Below are 25,690 nucleotides of genomic sequence, written 5' to 3' on the forward strand. Positions count from 1 at the left end.
AGGCATCATGGGAGTCGTAGTCCCGGCGGGAGGAAGGAGGTAGGGGTTGGGAAGGGGGCGTGGCTTAATGAAGGAGGCGTGGTCTGTGGAAAGGGGGCGTGGTCTGTGGGAAGGGGGCGTGGCCCGGGAAAGCGCGCACATGGCGACCGTGGGGCACCCGGGGGTCCCATGGCGGCGGGGTGACCGGCCCTTGCGGGGCTTGTGCGGGGTCCTGGGTGCCGGGGGCCGGTGTGGGGCTCCCGGGGGACCCGCCGCGGCTGGGGAGGAGGTGGGGTCCCACCCGAGGCACCCCCACACCCGTGGGTCCAACCCCCCCCTCCCCTTTCCTCGGCCAGCGGTGGAGCGTGTCCCCCCCCGGTGTGACCCCATCGATAGCCACGTCAGGTCCCAGGGCAAGCCTCCCCCCCGGCCTCCCCCAGCCGCCCTCGGGAGGGGAGGAAGGCTTCGGTGGGGACATGTCACCCCCGAGGGTCACAGCTGTCCCCGTCCCGCCACCGGATCGGGCCCCCGCGGGTGGCACATGGCCCTTGATGGCACAATGTCCCCCTCCCTGTTCACACCTCCCCTGCCCGCCTCGTCCCCTCCCAGGCTGCGGGACCCCCGGGCTTGGCAGAAAGCAGCCCCCCCCCCCCAATCACTGCTGAGCTCCCCAAAACCCACCCCTGTCCCTGCGTCTGTCCCCACCTCGGTCCCAAAGGAGCTGGGACCAGCGTCCCCACGGAGCAGCCGCCTTTCGCCACCGGAAAAACTAATTTAATGCCTCGGAGGTTCAATTTTACATCAAACGGGGAATAAAACAAGCCCCCCAGGATGGCGGGGGGTGCTCCAGCCCCTGGTGTGCCCCCGCTCCCGGGGGGAAATCCCAGCACCCAGGAGGTGACACCCCTGGGGACAGGCTGTGCTTTGGCGTGGGGAGGTGGCACCGAAAGCGGTGACTTATCCCCCCCCCGTTATGAGCCAAGCTTCACCGGGGGGCAGTGGTGGGGGGGTCAGTTGACCCCGCGTCCCCCCCCCTCAGGGGTCGGTGGGTGTCTGTGCGGCCGTTCGTCCCTCGGCTGCGTCTCCCGGCGGTGGGGGACACCTGGCGAGCAGGCGCTGGGGACCGCAACCATGGGGCACAGCTCATCACACCCCCGGCAGCCGGCCCCCCCAGCACCGGGACGGATGGGCCCCGCGTCCCCACCACCGCCGCTTAATAAAAACAACTCAAAAAATGGCGGGATGACGCATTTTGGGGATAAAAGCCCCGGGGGGGCCGAAGGCGGGGCACGGAGCAGGGATTTTGGGGGGGGATGAAAGGCCGGGGGCCGCGGTGGAGCCGCCGGCTCGGGTTGTTGCGGACGAAGCGTCGGGGTCCGTGGCCGGGGAGCCCCGCGTGTGCCGGGCAGCCAGCCGGTGAGCCCCCCCGCCCCGGCTTTCAAACCAGACACAGGATTTAATTCACCACCCCCAGGCCACGGTCACCCCGAAGCCCCGCGGTGCAGGCAGGGGGGCGGGCAGCAGAGGGGGTGCAGGCAAAGGCACGGAGCTGCCGCGCTGCCTGCGATGTGTCTGTCCGTCTGTCCATCCCTCCGTGCATCTGTCCATCCGTCTGTCCCTCCATCCATCCGTCTGTCCGTGCATCTGTACATCCGTCTGTCCATCCATCCCTCCATCCCTCCATCCCTCCATCCATCCATCCATCCATCCATCCATCCGTCCATCCGTCCGTCCATCCATCCATGCATCTGTCCCTCCATCCCTCTGTCCCTCCATCCATCCATCCATCCATCCATCCATCCATCCATCCATCCATCCATCCATCCTTCCATCCATCTGTCCGTCCATCCGTGCATCTGTCCATCTGTCCCTCCGTCCCTCCATCCATCTGTCCATAGAATCATAGAATCATTTAGGTTGGAAAAGACCCTTGGGATCATCGAGTCCAACCATCAACCCCACCATCCCTCCATCCATCTGTCCATCCATCCATCCGTCTGTCCGTGCATCTGTCCATCTGTCTGTCCGTCCATCTGTCATCCGTCCGTCCATCCATGCATCTGTCGATCCATCCATCCGTCCCCCCATCCATCTGTCCATCCATCCATCCGTCCGTCTATGCATCTGTCTGTGCATCTGTCCATCTCTCCATCCGTCCCTCCATCCATCTGTCCATCCATCCATCCATCCATCCGTCTGTGCATCTGTCCATCTGTCCATCCATCCATCCATCCGTCCATCCATCCACCCACCCACCCATCCATCTGTCCGTCCATCCATCCGTCCCTCCATCCATCTGTCCATCCCTTCATCCGTCCCTCCATCCATCTGTCTGTCCATCCCTCCATCCGTCCATCTGTCCATCCATTCATGCATGCATGCATGCATGCATCCATCCATCCATCCATCCATCCATCCATCCGTCTGTCCGTCCGTCCATCCATCTGTCCATCTGTCCACCCGTTCGTTCATCTATCCATCCATCTGTCCCTCCATCTGTCTGTCCATCCATCCATCCATCCATCTGTCCCTCCATCCATCCGTCCCTCCATCCATCTGTCCATCCATCCCTTCCCTTGCCCGGGCTCCCACGGGACAGGAACAGGGTGCACCCCCGGAGGAGGCAGGTGAAGGCAAGTAGGGCTCTGCTGTGCTGGAGGGGGATTGCTCCCTGCCTTGAGGGTAACAATAATAATAATAATTAATAATAATAATAAAAAAGAAGAAGAAGAAAAGAAGAAGAAGAAGAAGAAGAAGAAGAAGAAGAAGAAGAAGAAGAAGAAGAAGAAGAAGAAGAAGAAGTGTGGGGGGAACCTCCATCATGGGAGGGACCTTCACTGTGGGGGGGAACCTCCATCACAGGGAAATCTTCATTGCGGGGGAACCTTCATCATGGGGGGGGGGAATTCCATCTTGGGGGATACCTTCATTTTGGAGGAACCTCCATCATGAGGAAACCCTCTGTCATGGGGGGAACCTCCATTGTGGGGAAAACCTCCCTCATGGGAGAATGTTCACTGGGGAGGGGAACCTCCATCATAGGGGGGAACCTCTATTGTGGGGCAACCTCCACTTTGTGGGAGGAACCTCCGTCATGAGGGGAACCTCCATCATAGGGGGGAACCTTCATTGTGGGGGCAACCTCCATTGTGGGGGAACCTCCGTCATGGGGGGAACCTCCATCATAGGGGGCAGGAACCTCCATCATGGGGGCTACCTTCATTTCGGGGGAACCTCCATCATGGGAAAACTCTCTTGTCATGGGGGAAACCTCCATTGTAGGGAACCTCCATCTTAGGGGGGAACCTTCATTGTGGGGGGAACATCCATCATGGGGAGGAACGTCCACTGTGGGGGGGGGAAACTCCATCATGGGGGATACTTCCATCCTTGGGGGGGAACCTTCATCACCGGGGAAACCTCCATCATAGTGGGGAACCTCCATCATGGGGGAAACCACCATTTTGGGAGAACCTCCATCGTGGGGAGGAACCTCCATTGTGGGGGGGAAACTCCATCATGGGGGAAACCTCCATCATGGCAGGGAACCTCCATCATGGGGGAAACCTCCATTTTGGGAGACACCTCCATCATGGGGAGGAATCTCCATCATAGGGGGGAACCTCCATTGTGGGGGGAACCTCTATTTTCGGAGGAACCTCCATCATGGGGAGGAATCTCCATCATAGGGGGGAACCTTCATGGTGGGGGGAACCTCCATCGTGGGGGATACCTCCCTTCCTGGGGGGGGAACCTTCATCACCGGGGAAACCTCCATCATAGTGGGGAACCTCCATCATGGGGGAAGCCTCCATTTTGGGAGAACCTCCATCGTGGGGAGGAACCTCCATTGTTGGGGGGGAACCTCCATTGTGGGGGAACCTTCATTGTGGGAGGAACCCCCCATTTTGGGAGAACCTCCATTTTGGGGGAACCTTCATTGTGGGGAGGAATCTCCATCATAGGGGGGAACCTTCACGGTGGAGGGAACCTCCATCGTGGGAGAACCTCCATTTTGGGGGAACCTTCATTGTGGGGAGGAATCTCCATCATAGGGGGGAACCTTCACGGTGGGGGGAACCTCCATCGTGGGAGATACCTCCATTTTGGGAGAACCTCCATCACGGGGGAAACCTCCATCATAGTGGGGAACCTCCATCATGGGGGAAACCTCCATTTTGGGAGAACCTCCATCCTGGGGAGGAACCTCCATCGTTGGGGGGGGAACCTCCATTGTGGGGGGGAACCTCCATCACGGGGCAACCTTCATCGTGGGGGGAACCTCCAGAGCGTGCGTGTAAGTGCGCAGCTGCTCCCCCCACACACACCAAGCTTCCCAGATGTCCCCTGTCCCCACGGCCGGTGCATACCGTGCCACACAGCTCAGGTCCCGTCCCCCCCGGTCCTGTGTCCCCCCCCGGCGTCCCTCCTCCTCCTCCTCCTCCTCCTCCTCCTCCTCGCCCCGAATTTGCTATAAATGGTGCGCCACGGCCGGCAGCAGCTGGGCCACGTCAGAGCCGGGGGGCCCACGGGGGTGCTGCTGCTGCTGCTCGGGGGGGGGGGGCGGGGGGGAGCTGAGGACAGGCCAACTCATCACACTGCCCGGGGGTTGGCATCACCCCCCCTTGCACGCCCCCCCCGCCTTGCACCCCCCCCCCCTTGTACCCCCCCTTGTGCACACACACACTCCCCTCTTGCACCCCCACCCCCCTTGTACCCCCCCTTGCACCCCCACCTCCCCTTGTACCCCCCCTTGTGCACACACACACTCCCCCCTTGCACCCCCACCCCCCTTGTACCCCCCCTTGCACCCCCACCCCCCCTTGTACCCCCCCTTGTGCACACACACACTCCCCCCTTGCACCCCCACCCCCCTTGCACCCCCCCTTGCACCCCCACCCCCCCTTGTACCCCCCCTTGTGCACACACACTCCCCCCTTGCACCCCCAGCCCCCCTTGTACACCCCCCTTGCACACCCACCCCCCCTTGTACCTCCCCTTGCACCCCCAGCCCCCCTTGCCCCTCCCCTTGCACACACACCCCCCCCTTGAACCCCCCCCTTGAACATACATTCCCCCCTTGCACACCCCCTTGTGCCCCCTCTTCTACCCCCCCTTGCACGCACACGCGCCCCCTTGCGACCCCCCCTCCTTGTCCCCCCCTTGCACACACATCCCCCCCCTTGCACACCCCCATATACCCCCCTTGCACCCCCACACTACACCCCTTTCACACCCCCTCGTACCCCCCCTTGCACCCCCCTCACTCTCACACACACCCTCCCCCTTGCGACCCCCCCCTTGCTCCCCCTTGCACACGCACTCCCCCCCCTGCACACCCCTTTGTACCCCCCCTGCACACACACACTCTCCACCTTGCACACACGTACCCCCCCCTTGCGCCCCCCCCGTTTTACCTCCCCTTGTACACCCCTTTGTGCCCCCCCTTGCACACCCACTCTCTCCCTTGTGACCCCCCCCTTGCACACACACTCCCCCCTCCCTTGCACCCCCCTGGGCCCCCCTCTTGCACCCCCCCTTGCACACACACACACAGTCTCTCCCCTTTGCCCACCCCCTTGTGCCCCCCCCTTGCACACACACTCCCCCCCCTTGTGACCCCTCCCCTTGTCCCCCCCTTGACCCCCTCTTGCACACACACTCTGCCCCCCTTGCCCCCCCTCCCCTTGCACACGCACTCCCCCCCTTGTACACCCCTTTGTGCCCCCCCTTGCACACCCACTCTCTCCCTTGTGGCCCCCCCCCCTTGCACACACACTCCCCCCTCCCTTGCACCCCCCTGGGCCCCCCACTTGCACCCCCCCCTTGCACACACACACTCTCCCCTTTGCACACCCACTCCCCCCCCTTGCAACCCCTCCCCTTGTCCCTCCTTGCACACCCCCTCGTGCCCCCCCTTGCACACACACACTCTCTCCCTTGTGACACCCCCCCTTGTACCCCCGGTACCCTCCTTGCCCCCCCCTTGCACACACACACACACACACTCCCCTTTGCACACCCACTCCCCCCCTTGTGATCCCTCCCCTTGTGCCCCCCCTTGTCCCCCTCTTGCACACACACTCCCCCCTCCCTTGCCCCCCCCTTGCACACGCACTCCCCCTCTTGCACACCCCTTTGTGCCCCCCCTTGCACACACACACTCTCTTCCCTTTGCACACACACTCTCCCCCTTGTGACACGCCCCCCCTTGCCCCCCCCTTGCACACACACTCTCTCCCTTGTGATACCCCCCCCTTGCCCCCCCCTTGCACACACACTCCCCCCCCCTTTGTACCCCCTGGTACCCTCCTTTCCCCCCCCCCTTGCACACACACACACACACACACACACTCCACCCCTTGCACACCCCCTCGTGCCCCCCCTTGCACGCACACCCACTCTCTCCCCTTTGCACACACACTCTCTCCCTTGTGACACCCCCCCTTGGCCCCCCCTTGTACCCCCTGGTACCCTCCTTGCCCCCCCCTTGCACACCCCCATACACACTCTCTCCCCTTTGCACACCCCCTCGTGCCCCCCCTTGCACGCACACCCACTCTCTCCCTTGTGACACCCCCACCTTGCCCCCCCTTGCACACACACTCCCCCCCCTTGTACCCCCGGTACCCTCCTTGCCCCCCCCTTGCACACACACACACACACACTCTCCCCTTTGCACACCCACTCCCCCCCCCTTGCGACCCCTCCCCTTGTCCCCCCTTGTGCCCCCCCTTGTCCCCCTCTTGCACACACACTCCCCCCCCCCTTGCCCCCCCACCCCCTCCCTTGCACGCTCCCCCCCCCGCCCCCCGCCCGGCCCCGCCGCTCCGCGGGCGCTGCCCGCCCCTAATCGACTCCAGCTGCAAAAACATTCCCCGCATTCAGAGGCGACGCCGCCTCCGGAGCCGCCCCCCCCGGCCCGGGCCAGGCCGGATTCCTCCCCCCGGCCCCCCCCTCCCCGCCTCCTCACACACACACACACCCCCCCCCGGGCCCGGCCAGCTGCGCCGGAACCGCGTGGCCGTGGGGCAGCCCCACGGCAGGGCCCCGCGGGGGGGGGGGATGGGGCAGCCCCCGGGGGGGGCTGGGGGGGGGGAACCGCTCTCTAGTTGGGGGGCTGGGATAGCGGGGGGGGGGGGGGGCGGGCATGACCCCCCCATCCCATGTTCCCCGGGACGGGGGTGGGGTCCCAGGCCCACCCATCCCGTTCCTGTCCTTCCCCCATTCTCCAGGAGGAATACTGGGATGGAGGTTGGGCACCGTGCCCACCCATCCCGTGTCCGTCCATCCCACGTTCTCCAGGAGGTACGTGAGGACAGAAGATGGGGTCCCACGCCCACCCGTCCTGATTCTACCCATCCCATGTTCTCCAGGAGGGATGTTGGGATGGAGGTGGGAAACCATGTCCATCCATCCCATGTTCTCCAGGAGACACACCAGGACAAGGATGGGGTCCCGTGCCCACCCATCCCACTTCCATCCTTCATCCATTCTCCAGGAGGAATGGAGAGGGACAGTGATGGGGTGCCATGCCCACCCATCCCATGCCCACCCATCCCACTTCCATCTATCCCATGTTCTCCAGGATGGGGATGAGGTCCTGTGCCCACCCATCCCACTTCCATCTATCCCATGTTCTCCAGGATGGGGATGGGGTCCCGTGCCCACCCATCCCACTTCCATCCTTCCCCCATTCTCCAGGAGGAATACTGGGATGGAGACGGGGCACCATACCAACCCATCTCGTGTCCATCCATCCCACGTTCTCTGGACAGGGTTGGATGGAGGTGGGAAACCATGTCCATCCATCCCACGTTCTCCAGAAGGCACACCAGGACAGGGATGGGGTCCCAGGCCCACCCATCCCATGTTCTCCAGGAGGCACACCAGGACGGGGATGGGGTCCTGTGCCCACCCATCCCCCTTCCATCCTTCCCCCATTCTCCAGGAGGAATGGAGATGGACAGAGATGGGGTCCCATGCCCACCCATCCCATGTCCATCCATCCCGTGTCCTCCAGAAAGTACACGAGGATGGGGATGGGGTCCCATGCCCACCCGTCCCACTTCCATCCATCCCCCATCATCCAGGAGGGATGCTGAGATGCTGGGATGTTCTCCAGGAGGTACACCTGGATGGAGAGGGGTCCCATGTCCCATGTTCACCCATCCCTTGTCCATCCATCCCATGTTCTCTGGGTGGGGTGTTGGATGGAGGTGGGGTACCGTGTCCATCTATCCCGTGTTCTCCAAGAGGCACACCAGGATGGGGATGGGGTGCCACGCCCACCCATCCCATTTCCATCCAGCCCCTATTCTCCAGGAGGGATGTTGGGATGGAGATGGGGTGCCGTGTCCACCCATCCCATGTTCTCCAGGAGGTACACCAGGACGGAGAGGGGTCCCACGCTCACCCATCCCTTGCCCATCCATCCCATGCTCTCTGTGCGGGGTGCTGGGATGGAGATGGGGTACCATGCCCACCCATCCCACTTCCATCCATCTCCCGTCCTCCAGGAGGGATGTTGGGATGGAGACGGAGTACCACATCTGCGTGTCCCATGTTCTCAAGGAAGGAGGCTGGGAATGACACGGGGCATGACGTCTCCTCGTCCCAAGTTCTCCAGGAGGATGCTGGGATGGAGAGGTGGCCCCGTGTCCTCCACTCCCACACCCCTCAGGCGTGACCCCCGCCCGGAGACGGGGCCCCACATCACCCAGGCAGGGCAGCAGGATGGCGACACGTCCCACATCCACCCACCCCACGTCGTCAGGACAAGGCGGCGGGACGGAGACAGGATCCTCCATCTGCCTTGGGAAACCCAACCCTCGTTAGGGACATCCCTAATTGCCGGGGGGGGGGGGGGAAGAAAGGGGGGGCACATCCTGCTTTCTGGCCGCTCCCTCTCCTCCGTCTCCTTTAAGAGCGGGGCGGCGAGGAGCCCGATTTAGCCGGCGTGGCCGCCTGTCCTCGCTGGCGTCCGGCCAGGCCTCGGCTGGCCTCGGCGAGATCCCGCTCGGGGAGGGGACAAAGGGGACGGGGATGGGGGGGCCGGGAACAGCCCGGGGGGACCCGTTCTGCCCACAGCACCCATGGGTGGCCTCGGGTCCCTGCTGGCTTTGTCCTCGTGGCGGTTAAGGCACACGGAGCCACCAGCGGGCACTGCCCGCCCGTCGGGGAAAGCCAGCGATGTCCCCACCCAGGCCTGGGACCTGTCACGCTGTTAGAAATGATCGGTGGGGACGCGTGACATGTCACCACGAGCTGTCCCTCCTCACCTCCCTGCTCCCCTGTCACCTCCCCCTGCCAACCCCCCCACGTCACTGCTCGGGACACAGTGGGGACAGTGGTGGGGGCTGGGGTTGGGGGGGGAGGGATGGAGCCCACCGCCCCGAGGGAATTGTCAGCTGGGTGGGAGCTGGTGGGAGGGGTCCCCACGGGGCAAAAGGTGGGATGACGTCCCCCAGGGGATGAGGGAGCCTGAGGGCCATGGGGACAGGACTGCCCAGGGGACAGGGTCCCCAGGGGACAGGAGAGCCCATGGATATGGGGACAGGAGACCTTGTGGCCGGGGGACGGAGAGCCCACAGTCCAGGGGACAGGACAGCCCGTGGCCAGGGGACAGGAGTGACCGTGGCCTGAGGGACAGGAGCACTGGGACAGCCAGTGCTGGGGACACCCTGTGACCTGTCCTTCCCCCAGTGAGACCAGTTCCTCCCTCCAACCCACCCTACCCTGCACCGGTTTCGCCCCCAGGGCTGTCTCCTTGCTGGGACAGAGCCCAGCGCCATCACCCCATGGCTGACCTGGCCACGGCCACTCCTCCTGGGGACCCGCCCCGTCCCCGTCCCCGTCCCCACCGGTTGCAGGCCCTGGGAGCCTCCCAGGACACACTGGTGTGATGAGTGGTGGGTGCTCTGGGGCCGGGCAGGGCGGGCGTTTGCCGGGGCGGGAGAGGAGGGGGTTGCACTTTAATTGACTTCTGCCGTGTTGGGCAGCTGTGAAAACAGAGCGGGGCTCATTAGGGGACATCAAAGGACCCCCACCACGGCCGGGCGGGGGGACACAGCGGGACCCGCCACCAGCGTTTGCTCCCTCTTTGCTCGGCTTAAAAGAGAGAGAGGAGGATGGGTGTCACCAGCCTGGGAGGGCTGGGCCTCAGCCGCGTGCAGCGAGGACATCCCTGTCCCCTGTCCCCTGTCCCTGGGGTGAGCTGAACCCGCGGGGACCCATCCTCTGGGTTACCCAGACCGGGCGTGACCTGTCCCCAGGGTTACTTGGACACGAGGTGACCCATCCCTGGGGTTAGTTGGACTTGGGGTCATCCATTCCTGAGGTGACCTGTCCCCGGGGTGACCTGTCCCCAGGGTTAGTTGGACATGGGGTGACCCATCCCCAGGGCAACCTGGGCTTGGGGTGATCTGTCCCCAGGGTGACCACTCCCTGGGTTGACCTGTCCCCAGGGTGACCTGTCCCCAGGGTTAACTGGACCTGGGGTGACCTGTCCCCAAGGTTAGTTGGACATGGGGTGACCCCTCCCAAGGGCAACATAGACCTGGGGTGACCATCCCCAGGGTGACCCATCCCCAGGGCAACCTGGACCTGGGGTGACCACCCCCAGGGTGACCACTTTCTGGGGTGACCCACACCCAGGGCAACCTGGACCTGGGGTGACCACCCCCAGGGTGACCCATCCCCAGGGCAACCTGGACCTGGGGTGACCACCCCCAGGGTGACCACTTTCTGGGGTGACCCACACCCAGGGTGACCCATCCCTAGGACAACTTGGACCTGGGGTGACCTGTCCCCAGGGTTAGTTGGACCTGGGGTGACCTGTCCCCGGGGTGAACACTCCCTGGGGTGACCCATCCCTAGGGCAACCTGGACCTGGGATGACCGTCCCTGGGGTTAGCTGGACATGGGGTGGCCTGTCCCTCGGGTGACCTGGACCCGTCACCAAGGTTAGCTGGCCCCGGGGTGACCCATCCCCAGGGAGACCCATCCTTGGGGTGTCCCATCCCCGGGGTTAGCCTGACCGAGTGTGACCCATCCCCGGGGTGACAGACCAGGGGACAGAGGGGACACACACTGACTGTTGCTTGCCAACACCCTCCAACTCCTTCCCCACTCAGGCTGCCAACGGTCCCGACAGCCAAAAACCTCCAAAACCCTTCAAAACCCCCCAAAAAAAGCCCTGGGAAAAGCCCTGGGCTGAGCCACATGGCTGCTGCCGGGGCAGGATCCGGCCCAACTCCTCCAATTCCGGCTCCAACCTCCCCGGACACCGCAGGACCCCACGGTGTCAGGGTGGGAGGTGGGGAGGAGAGACAGAGCCCCCCAGCTGGGTCCCAGCAGCACCCATGGGGTGCCAAGCACCCACAAATCCCAGCTGCCGGACGCAGCCTCCCGAATATCCCGGCTCTGTTTTCCAAAGCCGGGACGTTGAAGCCTTTGGGGAAAAAAAAAAAAAAAAAAAAAGAAGAAGAAAAATCAAATCATCTCCCGGCTCCCGCATTCCTGGGTGGAGAGTTTACATTCCCCCCGTCCCCCGGCCATCCGCGCCTCGCCTCCGGAAAACAAAGCGGCCTTGGGGTGGGATCGGCTTTTTGGGGAGCGGGACCCTGCGGATAATGGGAACCAGCCGAGGGGCAGCTCCCCCCGAGGCGAAGCACCCGGGATCCGGCCCTGGGATCCCCCACGGAGACCCCCCCATGGAAGGGGGGAGCCCACCCATGGGTGCAGGGAGTTGAGGGGTCTGGGGGGGGTGGGAGGGGTGGTGCCCCCCCCCACACCCCAGTCCATCCTGCCAATGTCACCACCAGCGTGGGTTTTTCCCCCCGGGGAGGGAGGCAGAGACATCAGCGGCGATAAAATCAATCCCATTTTTAATTCCCATTTCGTGGAGCCGGGGGGGGGGGGGTGGGATGGTGGGGGGTGCCGGGGGCGGGGGGGGGGGGGTTGTCCCAGCCAGCCCACCCCGTTCCTCAAACGGCTTCTCCAAACCACGGAGTGGTGGTGGTGGTGGGGAAAAAACCCCCAACCCTGGATACATTTTTCCCCCCTCTTCTCTCCCCCCTTCCAAGTCATCGCTGGAAAATTAAACCGGATCCAAAGAGTTTTTCCTTTCCAAAATGTGCTGGAGAGGCGCTGCCTTAACCCTTTCGGCTCCCGCTTTTCCCTTCCAGGGAGAATTGGGGTTTTTAAGGGGGTTTGGGGATCTTCCCGGAGCTTTGCTGGGGAAAGGGAAATGGCTCAAACCCTCCCCCCAACCCAACCCCACTTTCGCGCTCCGAGGATCCCGAAATCCCTGGAAACGACGGAGAGGAGAAGCGCTGAGGCTTCCCGGGGCTGGTTTTGGGGTGCCCGGGGGGGGGGGTCAGCGCTTCCAGGTCTCCCTCTCCATTTTGGGAAGAGTAGTTTGGGGTTTTTTATTTTTTTATTTTTTTTAAAATTTTTTTTTTTTTTTTTAATTTCAATTAAATCCAGCTGATTAAATCCATCCTTCCCCTCCCCGAGCTGGGCGCCAGCCCCTCTCCAGGCTCAAACTCCCCACAGCCCGGCGCCAGCATCGCCCAAATCCCAAGAAACCGAACCGGAGCCGGGACCCACTTCTCTCCGCAAACTCGGGAGAAGCTAAAAAACCCTAATTCTATAGAAAATGTGAGCTATTTCCTCCGGGGGAGGGGAGGCACAGTCGTCGTCCCCCCCCCTCCAACGCAAAAAATCCTTATTTTGGGGGTTAAATTGCTATTTTTTTCCCCAGCACAGCGCTTTGTTCCAGCTGGGGGGAGATGCCGGCTCATCCCCACGGGGCGATGGAAATAGGGGGCCCGGCAGCACCCATGGGGACCCCCCCAATTTAATTCTTGATTATTTTTTTTTTTGGGGGGGGGGGGTGGGGGTGTGCCCAAAAAGCCGTCGGGAATAAGTTAGCGGTTTGTTTTACCGGTTTGTATTTCCAAAGGAGCGTTTAAAAAGTAATTTGGGAGGAAAAGTCCGCAGGGAAGCGGGGAGGGGGGCGGCAGGGACCCGGGGTGGGGGGGACACGGACACGACGACGACACAGCACCGTCACAGCAGCTTTTGGGAGAGAAGGGGGGATTAATAAAAAAAAAAAAAAAAATAAAAAAAAAATCAACTTTCTTGGGCAGTTTCCAAAAAGAGAGGGAGAAAAATGGGATTTTTATTGTTGTTTTTTTTTTTTTCTCCCCCCCCACCCCCAACCCTTTATCCAGGGGCGGGCAGGGAGCGGGAGGGCGAGAATCCTCGGCCCGTCTCGGCAGGGATTTTTCCCTTTTTCTCCTTTTTTTCTTCCTTTTCCTCCTTTTTTCCCCCTCCTTTTTTTCCCCCGTCTTTTTTTCTCCTTTTTTTCCCTCCTTTTTCCCTTTTTTCTCCCTTTTCCCCTCCTTTTTTCTCCTCTCCTTTTGCTCTTTTTCTTCCCCTCCTTTTTGTCTTTTTCCTTTCCTTTTTACTTTCTCCTCTCCTTTTTCTGCTCTCCTTTTTCTTTTTTTCTCTCCCTTTTCTCCTCTCCTTTTTCTTTTTTTTCTCTCCTTTTTCTCCTTTTTTCTCCTTTTTCTCCTCTCGCTTTTCTCCTTTTTTTTTTTCCTCTTTTTTCGTGTTTTAAATAGAAATATATAATTAAATTTACAAATGCTATTTACAGGTTTAATTACAAAAAAAAAAAAAAAAATCAAAGAGAAAGAGAGACACCCCTTAGACGTTAATAAATCTAAAAATAAAAAATATATAATAACCCCCCCCACCCCAACAAAAAAATAAAATTCAAGCCAAAGGAGGGCAGCGGCCGGCCTTGTGTGTGGGGGGGGTCACACCGTCGTCTCGCCCTGCTTGCTGTTGGTGAGTCGCGTGTAGAACTTCCTCCACGAGTGCAGGGTTTTCCCCGACCATATCCAAAAGCCGGAGGTGATGCCCACGATGAGAGTCATGAGATACTTGATCATGTAGACGGTGAAATCGGGGGTCATGCGGGGGGTGAAGTGGAGCGGGCAGGGGATGGCCAAGCTCTTGCAGTTCTGGCTGATCCAGCTGCGCTCCCAGTGCTCGCGGAAAGCCTGCTCGTAGAAATAACAAGCGATGACGATGGTGGCCGGGACGGTGTAGAGGACGCTGAAGACCCCGATACGAACCATCAAGCGCTCCAACTTCTCCGTTTTGGTCCCTCCGTGTTTCATGATGGTGCGGATGCGGAAGAGGGAGACGAAGCCGGCCAGAAGGAAGGAGGTACCGATGAAGAGGTAGACGAAGAGCGGGGCCAACACGAAGCCCCGGAGAGGGTCGATGTTGTTGAGGCCCACGAAGCAGACGCCGCTCAGCAGGTCCCCGTCAATCTGCCCCATGGCCAGGATGGTGATGGTCTTGACGGCCGGCACGGCCCAGGCGGCCAAGTGGAAATACTGGGAGTTGGCCTCGATGGCCTCGTGGCCCCACTTCATGCCGGCGGCCAGGAACCAGGTAAGGGAGAGGATGACCCACCAGATCGAGCTGGCCATGCTGAAGAAGTAGAGCATCATGAAGAGGATGGTGCAACCTTCCTTCTTGGTGCCCTGCACCACCGTGCGGTAGCCATCCTCCTGGAAACGTTCGTTGCAGACCACCCTCTCCTCCAGCACGAAGCCGGCAATGTAGGCCACCGACACCATGGTGTAGCACCCCGAGAGGAAGATGATGGGTCGCTCGGGGTAGCGGAAACGCTGCATGTCCACCAGGTAGGTGGTGACGGTGAAGAAGGTGGAGGCGCAACATAAGACGGACCAGATGAGGATCCAGATACGGGCAAAACGGATCTCATCCTCGTTGAAGAACATGTGGCCATCGGGCCGGGTGGGCTCGCAGGGCGCCGCACAGTCCTTCTCGCCCAAGAACTTGTAGTTGAGGTAGCTGGGCACCTTCAGCGCCCGCGGGCAGTGGAAGGGGTGGTCGAGGGTGGCGTAACGAGGGGCGCCCGGGGTGCCCTGGCCGGCTAACGGCGTGGCACTGGTGAGCAACGCCGGCGAACCACCATCCTCTGAATGGTTCTGCCCCACGCAGATCTGCTCGGCGCCGTGCCGGGGGAAATTCTCGCACCGTAATCGCTCCGGCCATTGGAAACCGAATTTATTCATGAGGGCTTCGCAGCCCTGGCGCGCCCGCTCGCAGATGGAGCGGCACGGCGGGATGGCCTGCTCCAGCACTGTGCAGACCGGCGCGTACATGGAGCAGAGGAAGAACTTGAGCTCCAACGAACACTGGACCTTCACCAAGGGGTAGAACTGGTGGACCTCCAACCCTGCATCCTCCTGGTTGGTGTGACCCAGCAGGTTGGGCATGATGGTCTGGTTGTAGGCGATGTCGGTGCAGAGCGGGATGGAGATGGGTTGGCAGAAGCCGTGGTCGGGGATGGAGATGCCCTTCTCACCGTGCAGCTGGCTCCGGCATGGTGCCGGCACGCTCAGTCCCACCAGCAGCCAGGCCAGGGCAGGCAGCATGCCGGGGGGGCCCATGGTGCCCCGAGCTGCTGTGCCCGGATTTACCGTGCCTGGTGCCCAGCCGGACGGATGGTCCTCCTGTCCGGTTCTGCTGTGCCTGGTGTTCCCTGGATGGCTCCTGGTGACCGGATCTGCCGCACCCGGTGCTCCCTGGATGGCTCCCAGTGACCGGATCTGCTGTGCCCAGTGCTCCCTGGATGGCTCCCAGTGCCTGGACACGCTGAGGTCCCACCTGGATGGCTCCCGGTGACAAGATCTACCGTGCCCAGTGCTCCCTGGATGGCCCCCGGTGACCAGAGCTTCCGTGCCCGATGCTCCCTGGACGGCTCCCGGTGACTGGATCTTCCGTGCCCGGTGCTCCCTGGATGGCTCCTGGTGACCGGATCTGCCGGATCTGGTGCTCCCTGGACGGCTCCTAGTGATCCGATTTGCCGTGCCCTGTGCTCCCTAGACAGCTCCCGGTGCCTGGACGCGCTCAGATCCTGCCTGGACGGTTCCCGGTGATCAGACGTGCTGTGCCCGGTGCTCCCTGGACGGTTCCCGGTGAGTGGATGTGCCGTGCCCGGTGCTCCCTAGACGGTTCCCGGTGCCTGGACACGCTCAGGTCCCGCCCGGACGGTTCCCGGTGAGTGGATTTTCCGTGCCCGGTGCTCCCTGGACGGCTCCCGGTGCCTGGACACGCTGAGGTCCCGCCTGGAGGGGTGCCGGTGCCCGCAGCGTGCCTGCCCGCTGCCCGGCTGCCGCTGTCCCGCTTTACCGTGCGCGGCGGGACGGCTGCCGGTGCTCGGACGTGGCGCTCCCGTGCCCGGACCCGGGGGTCCCGCTGCTCGGCGGCGCGGCTCCCGCTCCCTGAGCCCCGGGGCGGGAGGCGGTGATGCCTGTGGGGGGGTGGTACCAGGGCGGAGGAGGGGGGGTACCGGGGGCGCCGGGGGAGCGGAGCGGCCTCACCGGACGCTCCCGCCGCCTTTGTGCGGGGCAGCGCCGCGTCCCCGCCGGGCGGAGCGGGCCCCCCCGAGCCCCGCCCCCGCCGGGCCCCGCCCCCCCAGCGCAGCCAATCACATTCAAACCGCGCGGCCGCCCCGCCCCCCGCCGCCCCCGGACCCGCCCCCCCCCCCGCGGTCCGCCCCCCCCTGTCCCCGTCCCCGGGGGTCACCGGCCCGAGGGGAGCCCGCCCCCCCCGCCGCCAACTTTTTCCGCGCCGTGAAAACTCCCCCTGCGGCGTGGGGTCGGGACGGGGCCACGGGGAAAAGTCCCTCCCCGGGTCCCCTGTGTCGTCCCCCCCCGCGTCCGTGTCCCCTGCCCCCCTCCGGGTCCGTGTCCCCTTGCCCACCCGTGTCCCCTGCCCTCCCCCATATGCCCTGGAGCCCCACATCCCCTGCACCCCCGTGTCCCTTGCCCCCCCCATATCCCCTGCGCCCCCGCTGTGTCCCCTGCCCCTCTGCATCCCCTGGCCCCCCCTGTGTCCCCCCACCCGTGAGGCTGCTCTCCCCCCACCCCAGGACCCACATCCCCCCCCAACATGCTGCAGTGGGTCCCCCGATGTCCCCAGGTCCCCTTTAGGGTGCACCGGGGCAGGATTAGCCCCCGTGGCCGTCTGGCACCCACACGGGTCCTGGCTGCCCCCCCCCGGGAATGGGGGGGGACACCCCTCAGTGCCCAGGTGTCACCCAGGCAGTGCCACTGCCCCGTGGGGTGCCCGCCAGCACCCTGCGGCTACACAAGGCCACGGCATACCCAGGGGTGTCCCTGATGTCCCCACATCAGCCAGAGGTGGGTGGCTGGGGACATCCTGCATCCTGTCCCCACACCTCCCACCCTGGCCACGGGGAAGGGCACCTCTGTCCCCAACACAGGGCAGCGGGAGGGAGCCAGGGGGCCAGGACACACTGGGGAGGGACTGGGACACACCAGGGGGATCTGGGACACGACAAGGGGACATGGAGGTGGGGGACTAGGACATGCCAGGGGTGGGCAGGACACACTGGGGGGATCCAGGACATGCTGGGGGGGACTGGGACACACTGGGGGGATCTAGGACGTGCTGGGGGGGGTGGCTGGGATACACTGGGGGATCTGGGACATGGTGCGGGGGACTGGGACACACTGAGGAGTGACTGGGACATACTGAGGGAGGACCGGGATATGCCGGGGGTGACTGGGACACACTGCGGGGGGACTGGGATATGCCAGTGGACACTGAGACACGCCAGGGGGACACTGGGAACAGCCAGGGGGGGACGACTGGGACACAGCAGGGGGTACTAGGACACACCGGAGACCCTCATCAGGGAAAGAAACTGCGGGCAATCACCCCAAATTTTGGCAGTGGGATGAGGCAGGGGGGGAACTGCCCTCCCCAAAGCAGCATCGCAAGGAAGGGACAGACTGGGGGGGCAGCCCAGTGCCCCCATCCCACTCCTTTCTGGTGGCGGGTGTGTGTGTGAGGGGTTTTCTGCCGGCTGCCTCCTTCCCCTGCGCCGTCCTCCCTCCCTTTCTCTGCCTTTCCTGTAACTTAAGCTTTTGTTGTGAGCAGGAGCAGCCCGGGCTGCCGTGAAAAGAGGGCCCCACCGCCTTTCAGAGCGTAATTGAAACCATTGCGCGGCTCCTGGCCGAGGGGGAAGGGCAGGGGGGGCTCCAGAAATCAAAGCTGAGGGGGGGGGACGACACACGCACACACACACACACACCCCCACCCACCCCATGCACACCCGCTCCCGGTCCCCCCCTCCCCGGGCCAGTTGGCAGCGGGGCGGTTGGCGGGATGCTGGGGGCTCCCCGGCTCTTGCCAAGGGGTCGGGGATAGAAGGTCTCCAATGGCCTCCGAGGAAGCTGGGACGAGGGTCCCATGGGGTGAATTGGGGTGGGGTGGGTGCCACCATCCAGGCGGCCACCCGTACCCCCGGTGGGGGCACCCAGGGGTGCTGCCTTTGGGGAGCGCACTGAGCCTGCGGCCGCCATGTGCCGGGGAGGGCGGCTCGGCACGGCCAGCGCTTGGCGGCCGCCCAGCAAGTCCCCAGCCGGGGCGGTGCTGGCCAAGGGCCTGGCCGGGCGCTGGGCTGCAGGGGACGGGGCTCAGGCCGGATCCCGGCCAGCGGCCACCTCCCGGCCCCTTCCCAGCTCCCCAGTTCCTGGCTCCTCCAGCCGTGGCTCCCCTTGGGTGCAGGGTCTGGTTTGTGTCACTCCCCCAGTGGCCCCCGCCTCGGTGTCCTTCGCCCCAGCCCCGTCAACTGAGGATGGGGACAGAGGGGGTGCGGGGGTGTCAGTGCAGCCACGTGGATCTTGGCTTTCTAAAAGTTTTGGATTTTGTCTTCTTTCCAGGTGTGGGGGGGATGTCACTTCCAGAGGGGGTGGCAGGTGCTGGGGCTGTCCCCGTGCTCCCCGTCCTCCTGGGTGCTGCGGGGTGCTGGTGGCTCAGGACCTTGGGCATCAGGGACACACAGGGATGTGTCCCACCCGGAGTGGGTGCAGATCCCTCCTGGGGGGGCTGCCAGCCCCAGACCTGGTGTCACGGGACACCCCAAGGGGGCAGCCGGCGGGGTCCCAACTGCTCAGGAGTGTCCCCTCTCAGGGACATGCAGCATGGCTGGGGAATCCCTTTGATCCCTTTTGTCCCTGTCACTGGGCTCCCAGCCCTGTCCCCAGGCGATGCCAGGGGTGGGCTGGGGGGGAGAGGGTCCTGCCCCCTCCCCAAAAGCTTCCCTGCAGGGGTCTGAGGCTGGTGTCCTGGGCAGAGTGGACCCTGTGAGGACAGGGACCCCTCCTGTCACCCAGCAGACGAGGGCTGGTGCTGCCAGCAGGTCAGGCTGGGCATTACTGGGAGTATGGGGCAAAGCCCAGTTCGCCCCAGGGCTTCCCCTTGCAGGCCCCCAGGAGCTGCTCAGGGTGGGGGAGGCCCAGGAGTCCCGATCCCCGCACTGCCCAGCTCTCACTTCACCCCAGTACAGCACTGGGGGATGCTGGTGGGCACTGGTGCTGCCAGTCCCCTGCCCCCAGCACCTGGTGTCCCCATGCCACCTGCCAGGGGATGGCCCATGGGTGCCACTACCTCCGGAGGGGTTGGTGGCTCCGATGTCCCTGTTAGAGCAGGGCATGGTGCCCCCTCCCTGGGCGTCCTCCAGTGCTGTGGAGTGCCAAGGTGTTTGTGGGAGGAGGGCCAGGGATGGGGGACACAGCTGGAACCCCCCAGGTCCTGTCCTTGGACCCCAAGCAGCACCCCAAGCGGTGCCCAGCACCCCCAGCTCAGCCACAAGCAGCTCCAGTCTCCCTCCGAGCCTCCTCCCTGGGGACCGGAGCCCTGGTCATGGGCATGGAGGGGGCAAAGCAGAAATCGGGGGATGGAACATCTGTGCCAGGCGATGCCAGGCAGGACAGGGACCCCTGAGGGTCCCCCAGGAGCTCAGAGGAAGGGCCCCCCCGGCCCCTGCCCTCGGCTTTGTTTCACACTTAAGAGCCTCTAATTAAAACCAGCCACAAAAGCCCTGGCTGGCGGCAGGCTCAAGGTGCCAGTGGAGGACAGGGGTCTGTCACCAAGGGAACAGAGAGGGATGCGGGGCCCCCGGCGCGGGCACCGCGGGGCACCCCTGCACCCCTCTGCGTGAGCGGGCACACATGTGCGCGCACACACACACACGCACATGCATACACATGCACACATGGCACCTGCAGGAGGGGTGAGCGCGCGGATGTGGGAGCAGGAGTGGGAGGTGACAGCGTGGGGGGTGCTGGTGTGAAAGGTCTGCTGGCACACGTGTGCGCACACGTATGTTTGCACACCTGTGCCCTGCTTTGCTGCACACACGCTGTCCTGTGGGTTAGGGCAAGCAGGAACCAGTGCCTGCTGTCCTCAGGCCTGGTTTGTACTGGTCTAACGGTTTGCAATGGCTCCATGGAGTGGGAGGGGTCCATGAGCAGCGCTGGCCAGGTGGGCTGGGGGGGCGAGCTGAGCCCTGGGGTACCTGTGGGGTGAGCCATGGGGTGAGCTGAGCCCTGGGGTATCCCATGGGGTGGGCTGTGGGATGAGCTGAGCCCTGGGGTATCTGTGGGGCAAGCCACAGGCTGAGCCGAGCCCTGGCATACCTGTGGAGTACCTGTGGGGTGAGCCAAGGCCTAGGGTACCTGTGGGGTGGGCCATGGGGTGGGCCAAGCCCTGGGGTACCTGTGGAGTGGGGCGTGGGGCAAACTGAGCCCTGGGGTACCCATGGGGCAAGCCATGGGGCAAGCCAAGCCATGGGGTACCTGTGGGGTGGGCCGTGGGGTGGGCCGTGGGGTGGGACGAGCCCTGGGGTACCTGTGGGGCAAGCTGTGGGGTGCCCCGGCACTGGGATAAGCCCTCGCTGCCGGCGTGGCTGCAGCGGGCACCCATGTGGGCACAGTGTGTTAGCCAAACCCTGGCATCCGGAGGGTCCCGGGATGGGAGCAGAGGGCTGATGGGCAACCCCGAGAGGATGTGTGACCGCTGAGGTGAAGGTCTGACTACCCAGACATCCCGGGGGGGGTGACATCCCGATGGCCGGTGTGTCCCCAACCTCCCCCCAGTGCCGGCAGGGGACACAACTCACCCTGCGCCGTGCTGGCAGGCCGCTGGTGGGGCGGTGTGCGGGGGGAAGCTGGCTTAAGCACACCTTGACCTTGCTGGCAGGGGAGGGATCCCTTCAGCTTGTCCGACACATCTCCTGCCAGCGCCCGGCATTGAGAGCGCCGCAAGCTCGCGCGCGGAGGAGCCGGCATGAAAAGGCAGCTTAGGCATCTCCTGCTGGGAGAGATGGATTAGGGGCTTCGGGGAGGGCTGGGGGGACAGCGAGAGGCACAGCCGCCGCGGCGCTGCCGGGGCCAGGCTTCGTGCCGGCTGGGCAAGAGAGGGTATGGCCGGGCATGGTGCTGCCAGCCACCATCTCGCAGCATCCCAGGGGGAAAAGGGGGCAGTGGGCCAGGCCCGGCGGGGCAGGATGCTGGGGGGGTCCCCAAAACGGAGTGTGGGAAACGAGGACTGTCCCGGTTCAGAGAAGGACAGGGCACCCAGGGCTGGCAGCCCCTCTCCCCTGCACGGCCCCGGACCCCGCCGTGGGTCCCCAAGGCATCCGCCGTCCGGCCCCCCAGCTGTCGCTGTCAGGGGGATGCGGTATTTTTAGAGCCACCCAGGGACCGGTAGGTCAAGCGGCGACAATTTTTGCCCCTGGAAGCAGGCGGTGCGAGGTGGGGGTGGAGGGAGGCTTTGCCAGCCCCCAGCACTTTCCCTTTTTGCTCTGATTTGGGGTTGGAAATACCCCATTTGTCCCCAAGGGAAGCCCCTGGTGCTGGCAATGGGTCCCCATGGGGCAGGGGGGGTCTGGCCATCTTGGCTGTCTCCCAGGGTCCTGTGTTGGGTTGGGCTCTGCGTTGCCAAGGCAGTGTGGCCCAGACACCTGGGTACCCCCCCCACCCCGGGACTGTCCCTGGTGTCTGGGGTGGGGGTTGATGGCCCTGGTGGCCCCCATCCCTCTCCATGCCAGGAACAGCTGTGCCCCTGGCTGATTGTGGGGGGACTCTGCCAGCACCAGGCATGTGACAGGAGGTGACAGAGCTGGCTGCTATTTATACCCGGTCCTTGTCAGGGCTGGGTGTGGGGACACAGGCGAGCTCATGCCACGGGCCTGGGGTGGCCCTCAGGGTCCCCTGTGTGCCCACCTGTCCCCCAGCACCACCCAAATCCCCCCGGGGGGCAGGAGGAGGTGGGGGGAGGCTGCAGAGGGGCCATGAGGCCCGTTCCTGCCCCCATGGTGTCTCATGGCCACTCCAACTGTCCCCAGCCCACTGTGGGCCCTGAGCTGTCCCCGTGTGACACTGAGCCATCCCTGTGCCCAGAGGGGGCACAGAGCTGTGCCCGATGGGGACATCAAGCTGTCCCCATGACCAACAGAGGCACGGACTGATCCCTGTTCCCAAGGGTGGCACTGAACTGTCCCCCTGTGCAACGGTGGCATGAATTTGTGCCCAAAAAGGACACTGAGCTGTCTTGATTTCCCATGGGAGCACAGAGCTGTGACCAGTGGGGACAGTGAGCTGTCCCTGTGCCCAGTGGGGACAGAGCTGTCCCCACACCCAGCCTCTCCAGGCTATGGGGTACCGAGGGACAGAGTGGGGAAGGTTTGTCCCCCAGGAGCCACAGGTCCCTGTTGGGCACGCGTCCCCACATGGGTTGCCCTCACTGTGGGGAGAAGCCGAGGGGGAGCCATTCCTTCTGGGCCCCCACCGGCTCCCTCCTCTGCAGCGAGCGCTGGGGGCCAGGGGGCCGCAGCCCCCGCACAAAGCTGCTTTACATGAGAAGAGGGGCCCAGGCGGCCACAGCGTCGGCCTCCGCCTCCCAGCCCCTGGCCCGCAGAAAGGGGCCTCCTTCCCTCCCTGTTCCCAGCCTGCCTCTGCTTGCACGCGCACTCACACCCGTCAGTGCACGCTGCACACATACACACTTGGGGACAGGAGTCCCCTGGGTTGGGGACACTGTTCCCCTCGAGCACCTTGGGCACAGAAGCCCGAGCCCTCCTTGGCCTGCGTCCCCAAAGCTCCCTGGCCCCAGCTAGCCACTGCCACAGTCAGGCTCCACTCACCCCTATAGTGCCGAGGGAAACCGAGGCAGGGGGTGAGGGGCCTCAGGCAGCACCGAGGAGGGCACCCAGCGCCAGGGGGGGCACCCCTCGCGTGCCAGATCCCCCTTAGCCCACAGCCCAAGCAGGCAGGACTAAGTGGCTCCCACTCATTGGTGAGCAACCGGCTTTGTGCACCCAGAGAGGTGGGGGGGGCCATGCCAAGTAGGGGCATAAGCCACCAGGACACCCAGGTCCTGCTGGGGGAGCTGCCACCCTCCCTGGGGGTGCCAGGCACCCGGGCTCCCTGCCCCGGGGTTTGTCCCACCCACCTTGAATCGGCTCCACCTCCCTGCAGGGACAGGTCTGGCTCAGACCCCCCACAGTGGGTGGGGGGCCCACGGTGTGGGTGGGGGGTCCCACTGCCCACCTGTGTGGAGCAGGAGCTCCCTCTCGTGGGCACAGCCCCGGCGCTGAGCAGGGCCCAGGGTGCCCACCTGGGACCCATGGGTGGGGAGGCTGCAGGACATGTGTGTCCCTTCAACAGAGCCACCCACGGGGCCGCTCCACGCAGTGTGGCCAGGCTCCCCGGGCCGGGATCCCGGCTCTACCCTGCCTGCCCGGACCTGACCGGTGCTTCGGGAAGACAAGGGGGGAAAAGTCCCCTCCGAAAACGCACCAGTGACTCCTGGAAGGAGAAAGGCTGCTGCCCTCCCTGACTCTGCTTCTGAACCCTCCGCGGCGCTAAGCTCCAGGGCAGTCCTTGGGGCACAAGTAGCCGTGTGGACATCAGCAGGGAGAGAGACTACAGCCCATGGAGGAAAGGCAGACACCTGGCAGCTCCGGACGGGCAACCCCCCCTCGCCTGGGCAGGTGGGACCACAGCCCTGGTGCAGGAAGAGGTGACTGACCCCGGTCGCTGAGGTGTTTTGGGGGAGCAGAGTAAAGCACAGACAGGTACAGTATCAGCAGGACTTTCTTAGGGCAACAAGGAGCAAATCCCAGCATGTTGCTGCCCAAGAAAACTGTGGGAGCCACCCTGCAATGCAGAGGTCCCAGCTCTTGACCACAAAGTCCTCCTCAGCACACAGAGCTGACTGGCCCCCGGAGAGAGCCAGGATTAGGCGGATTTCCTAGGGGGATTTCCACAGGACTGCTGAGGTGGGCAGCGGGATGAGAGCAGCATCCATACTAGCAAGTTAGAGGCAGATGCATGAGGAAGCTTCATGCAGGAGTTCTGGCAGCGCAGCCCAGCCTGGCACACTGCAGTGACGGATCAAGTCAGCTCTGCTATGAGCTACACCACGTAGCACAGAGCACAACCACTGCTTCGGCCTCCCCTGCCTCTGACCCACAGCCCCACTGCGCAGGGCTCGCCCTCACAGGCATTCACCTCATCGACAGGTTCGGTGGCGCAAACAGAGGCACGGTCTGGTGAACACGCTTCAGACAGGCCTGTTTCAGAACTTCTCCCTCCTCACCCTGCCTGGACGAGGCAGCAGAGGGCAGCACGCAAGCAAGATCCAGGCAGCGAGGCTTCTGCTGAGAGAAAGAAAAGGAATGAATGGAGAGACAGATGGAATCCGGTTTTCCTGCTGTCAGGGACAGCAGAGAGACGGCGACACACGCCGTCATGCTCAGAGACAGCTGGTAACAGCTGCGGCGGTGGATGGAAAAGCAGGGCCTCATCTGCCGTGGCCCCTGTGCTCAAAGGCCTGTGGGCTGCTGAGAGACAGAGACCCCAGGCATTGCTTAGCGCATGCAGGCCCGCGGCGCCGCTCCTCTGCCACCACATACGGGGACCTGGCTCTGCTTGCGCAAGCCAGGCATACGCCTCCCTGCTCAGGGGTGAAGAAAGGCCTCTGCGACCTGGCTGGAGGCCTGGGGTGGGAGCAGGGCTACAGACATGGCTCTGCCTGGCCCTGGGGATTTGAGCTTCAGCGCAAGGTCGGCACTGTGATCCATCTCAGGCTTTGTGCTAGGCACCACGGCCTACCTCAGGACTGGCCCCAGGCTCCATCACCCACCCCAGGGCTGGCCCCAAGCACCATCACTCGCTTCAGGGCTTACCCTGGATCCCATCACCCGCCTCAGGGCTGGCCCCAAGCACCATCACTCGCTTCAGGGCTTACCCTGGATCCCATCACCCGCCTCAGGGCTGGCCCCAAGCACCATCACTCGCTTCAGGGCTTACCCTGGATCCCATCACCTGCCTCAGGGCTGGCCCCAGGCACCACCACCTGCCTCAGGGCTGGCCCCGGGCCCCCTCACCGCCCCAGGCCTGACCCCAGGGTAGCCAGGCCAAGGCCCCTTCCCAGCGCCCCTCAGCCCCCCCCCCCCCGCCCGGGCCCCTCTGAGGGGAGTCTGCGCATGCGCGGGCCTCAGCAGCTAGAGGCACCCGCGGCGCACGCCAGGGGGCGGCGGCGATCCTCTGCTCCTATTGGTTCGTACCGCCATCACTCAAGAGGCTGGGGCAGCCCCATTGGTTGGGGCCGCGAGGGCGGGAAGGCTGAAGCGGCGCTCGCGCCCGCCCCGGTGCCCCGGCTCGAGTTCCCAGCGCCTGACGACTCCGCGCACGCGCACAGCTCCACGCGCGGCGGCCGGGGGGGGGGAAGCGCCCTCCACGGTCGCCAGGCTGCGCGCGCACTGCGCAGCGCATGCGCA

At 64.2% G+C, this 25,690-nt stretch overlaps 1 protein-coding gene across 3 annotated transcripts; it reads right to left on the bottom strand.

The window, feature by feature from the left end:
• Positions 1-13,213: 13,213 nt before the first annotated feature.
• On the bottom strand, positions 13,214-25,660 carry FZD2 (frizzled class receptor 2). Of its 3 annotated transcripts, none has more exons than XM_054224678.1 (4): positions 25,478-25,633; positions 24,420-24,565; positions 21,026-21,219; positions 13,214-16,345 (listed from the first exon to the last, which is right to left on the bottom strand). In XM_054224678.1, the coding sequence occupies exon 4, from the start codon at positions 15,480-15,482 to the stop codon at positions 13,809-13,811; it is 1,674 nt and encodes a 557-aa protein (XP_054080653.1). In that variant the 5' UTR covers positions 15,483-16,345; positions 21,026-21,219; positions 24,420-24,565; positions 25,478-25,633; the 3' UTR covers positions 13,214-13,808. The 3 variants fall into 3 exon arrangements, 2 of the variants coding, with proteins under 2 accessions (XP_054080653.1, XP_054080654.1); XM_054224679.1 differs by lacking the exon at positions 25,478-25,633 and adding an exon at positions 25,221-25,329; XR_008469889.1 differs by lacking the exons at positions 13,214-16,345; positions 21,026-21,219 and adding an exon at positions 23,968-24,289 and having other exon boundaries at positions 25,478-25,660.
• Positions 25,661-25,690: the final 30 nt, after the last annotated feature.

The sequence above is a fragment of the Rissa tridactyla genome, chromosome 19 (genome assembly GCF_028500815.1).
Source record: "Rissa tridactyla isolate bRisTri1 chromosome 19, bRisTri1.patW.cur.20221130, whole genome shotgun sequence".
In the NCBI taxonomy this organism is placed as follows: domain Eukaryota; kingdom Metazoa; phylum Chordata; class Aves; order Charadriiformes; family Laridae; genus Rissa; species Rissa tridactyla.

Bases quoted from the DNA above. Each gene is read 5' to 3' on its own strand.
- FZD2 (XM_054224678.1), bottom strand. From the start codon at position 15,482: ATGGGCCCCCCCGGCATGCTGCCTGCCCTGGCCTGGCTGCTGGTGGGA.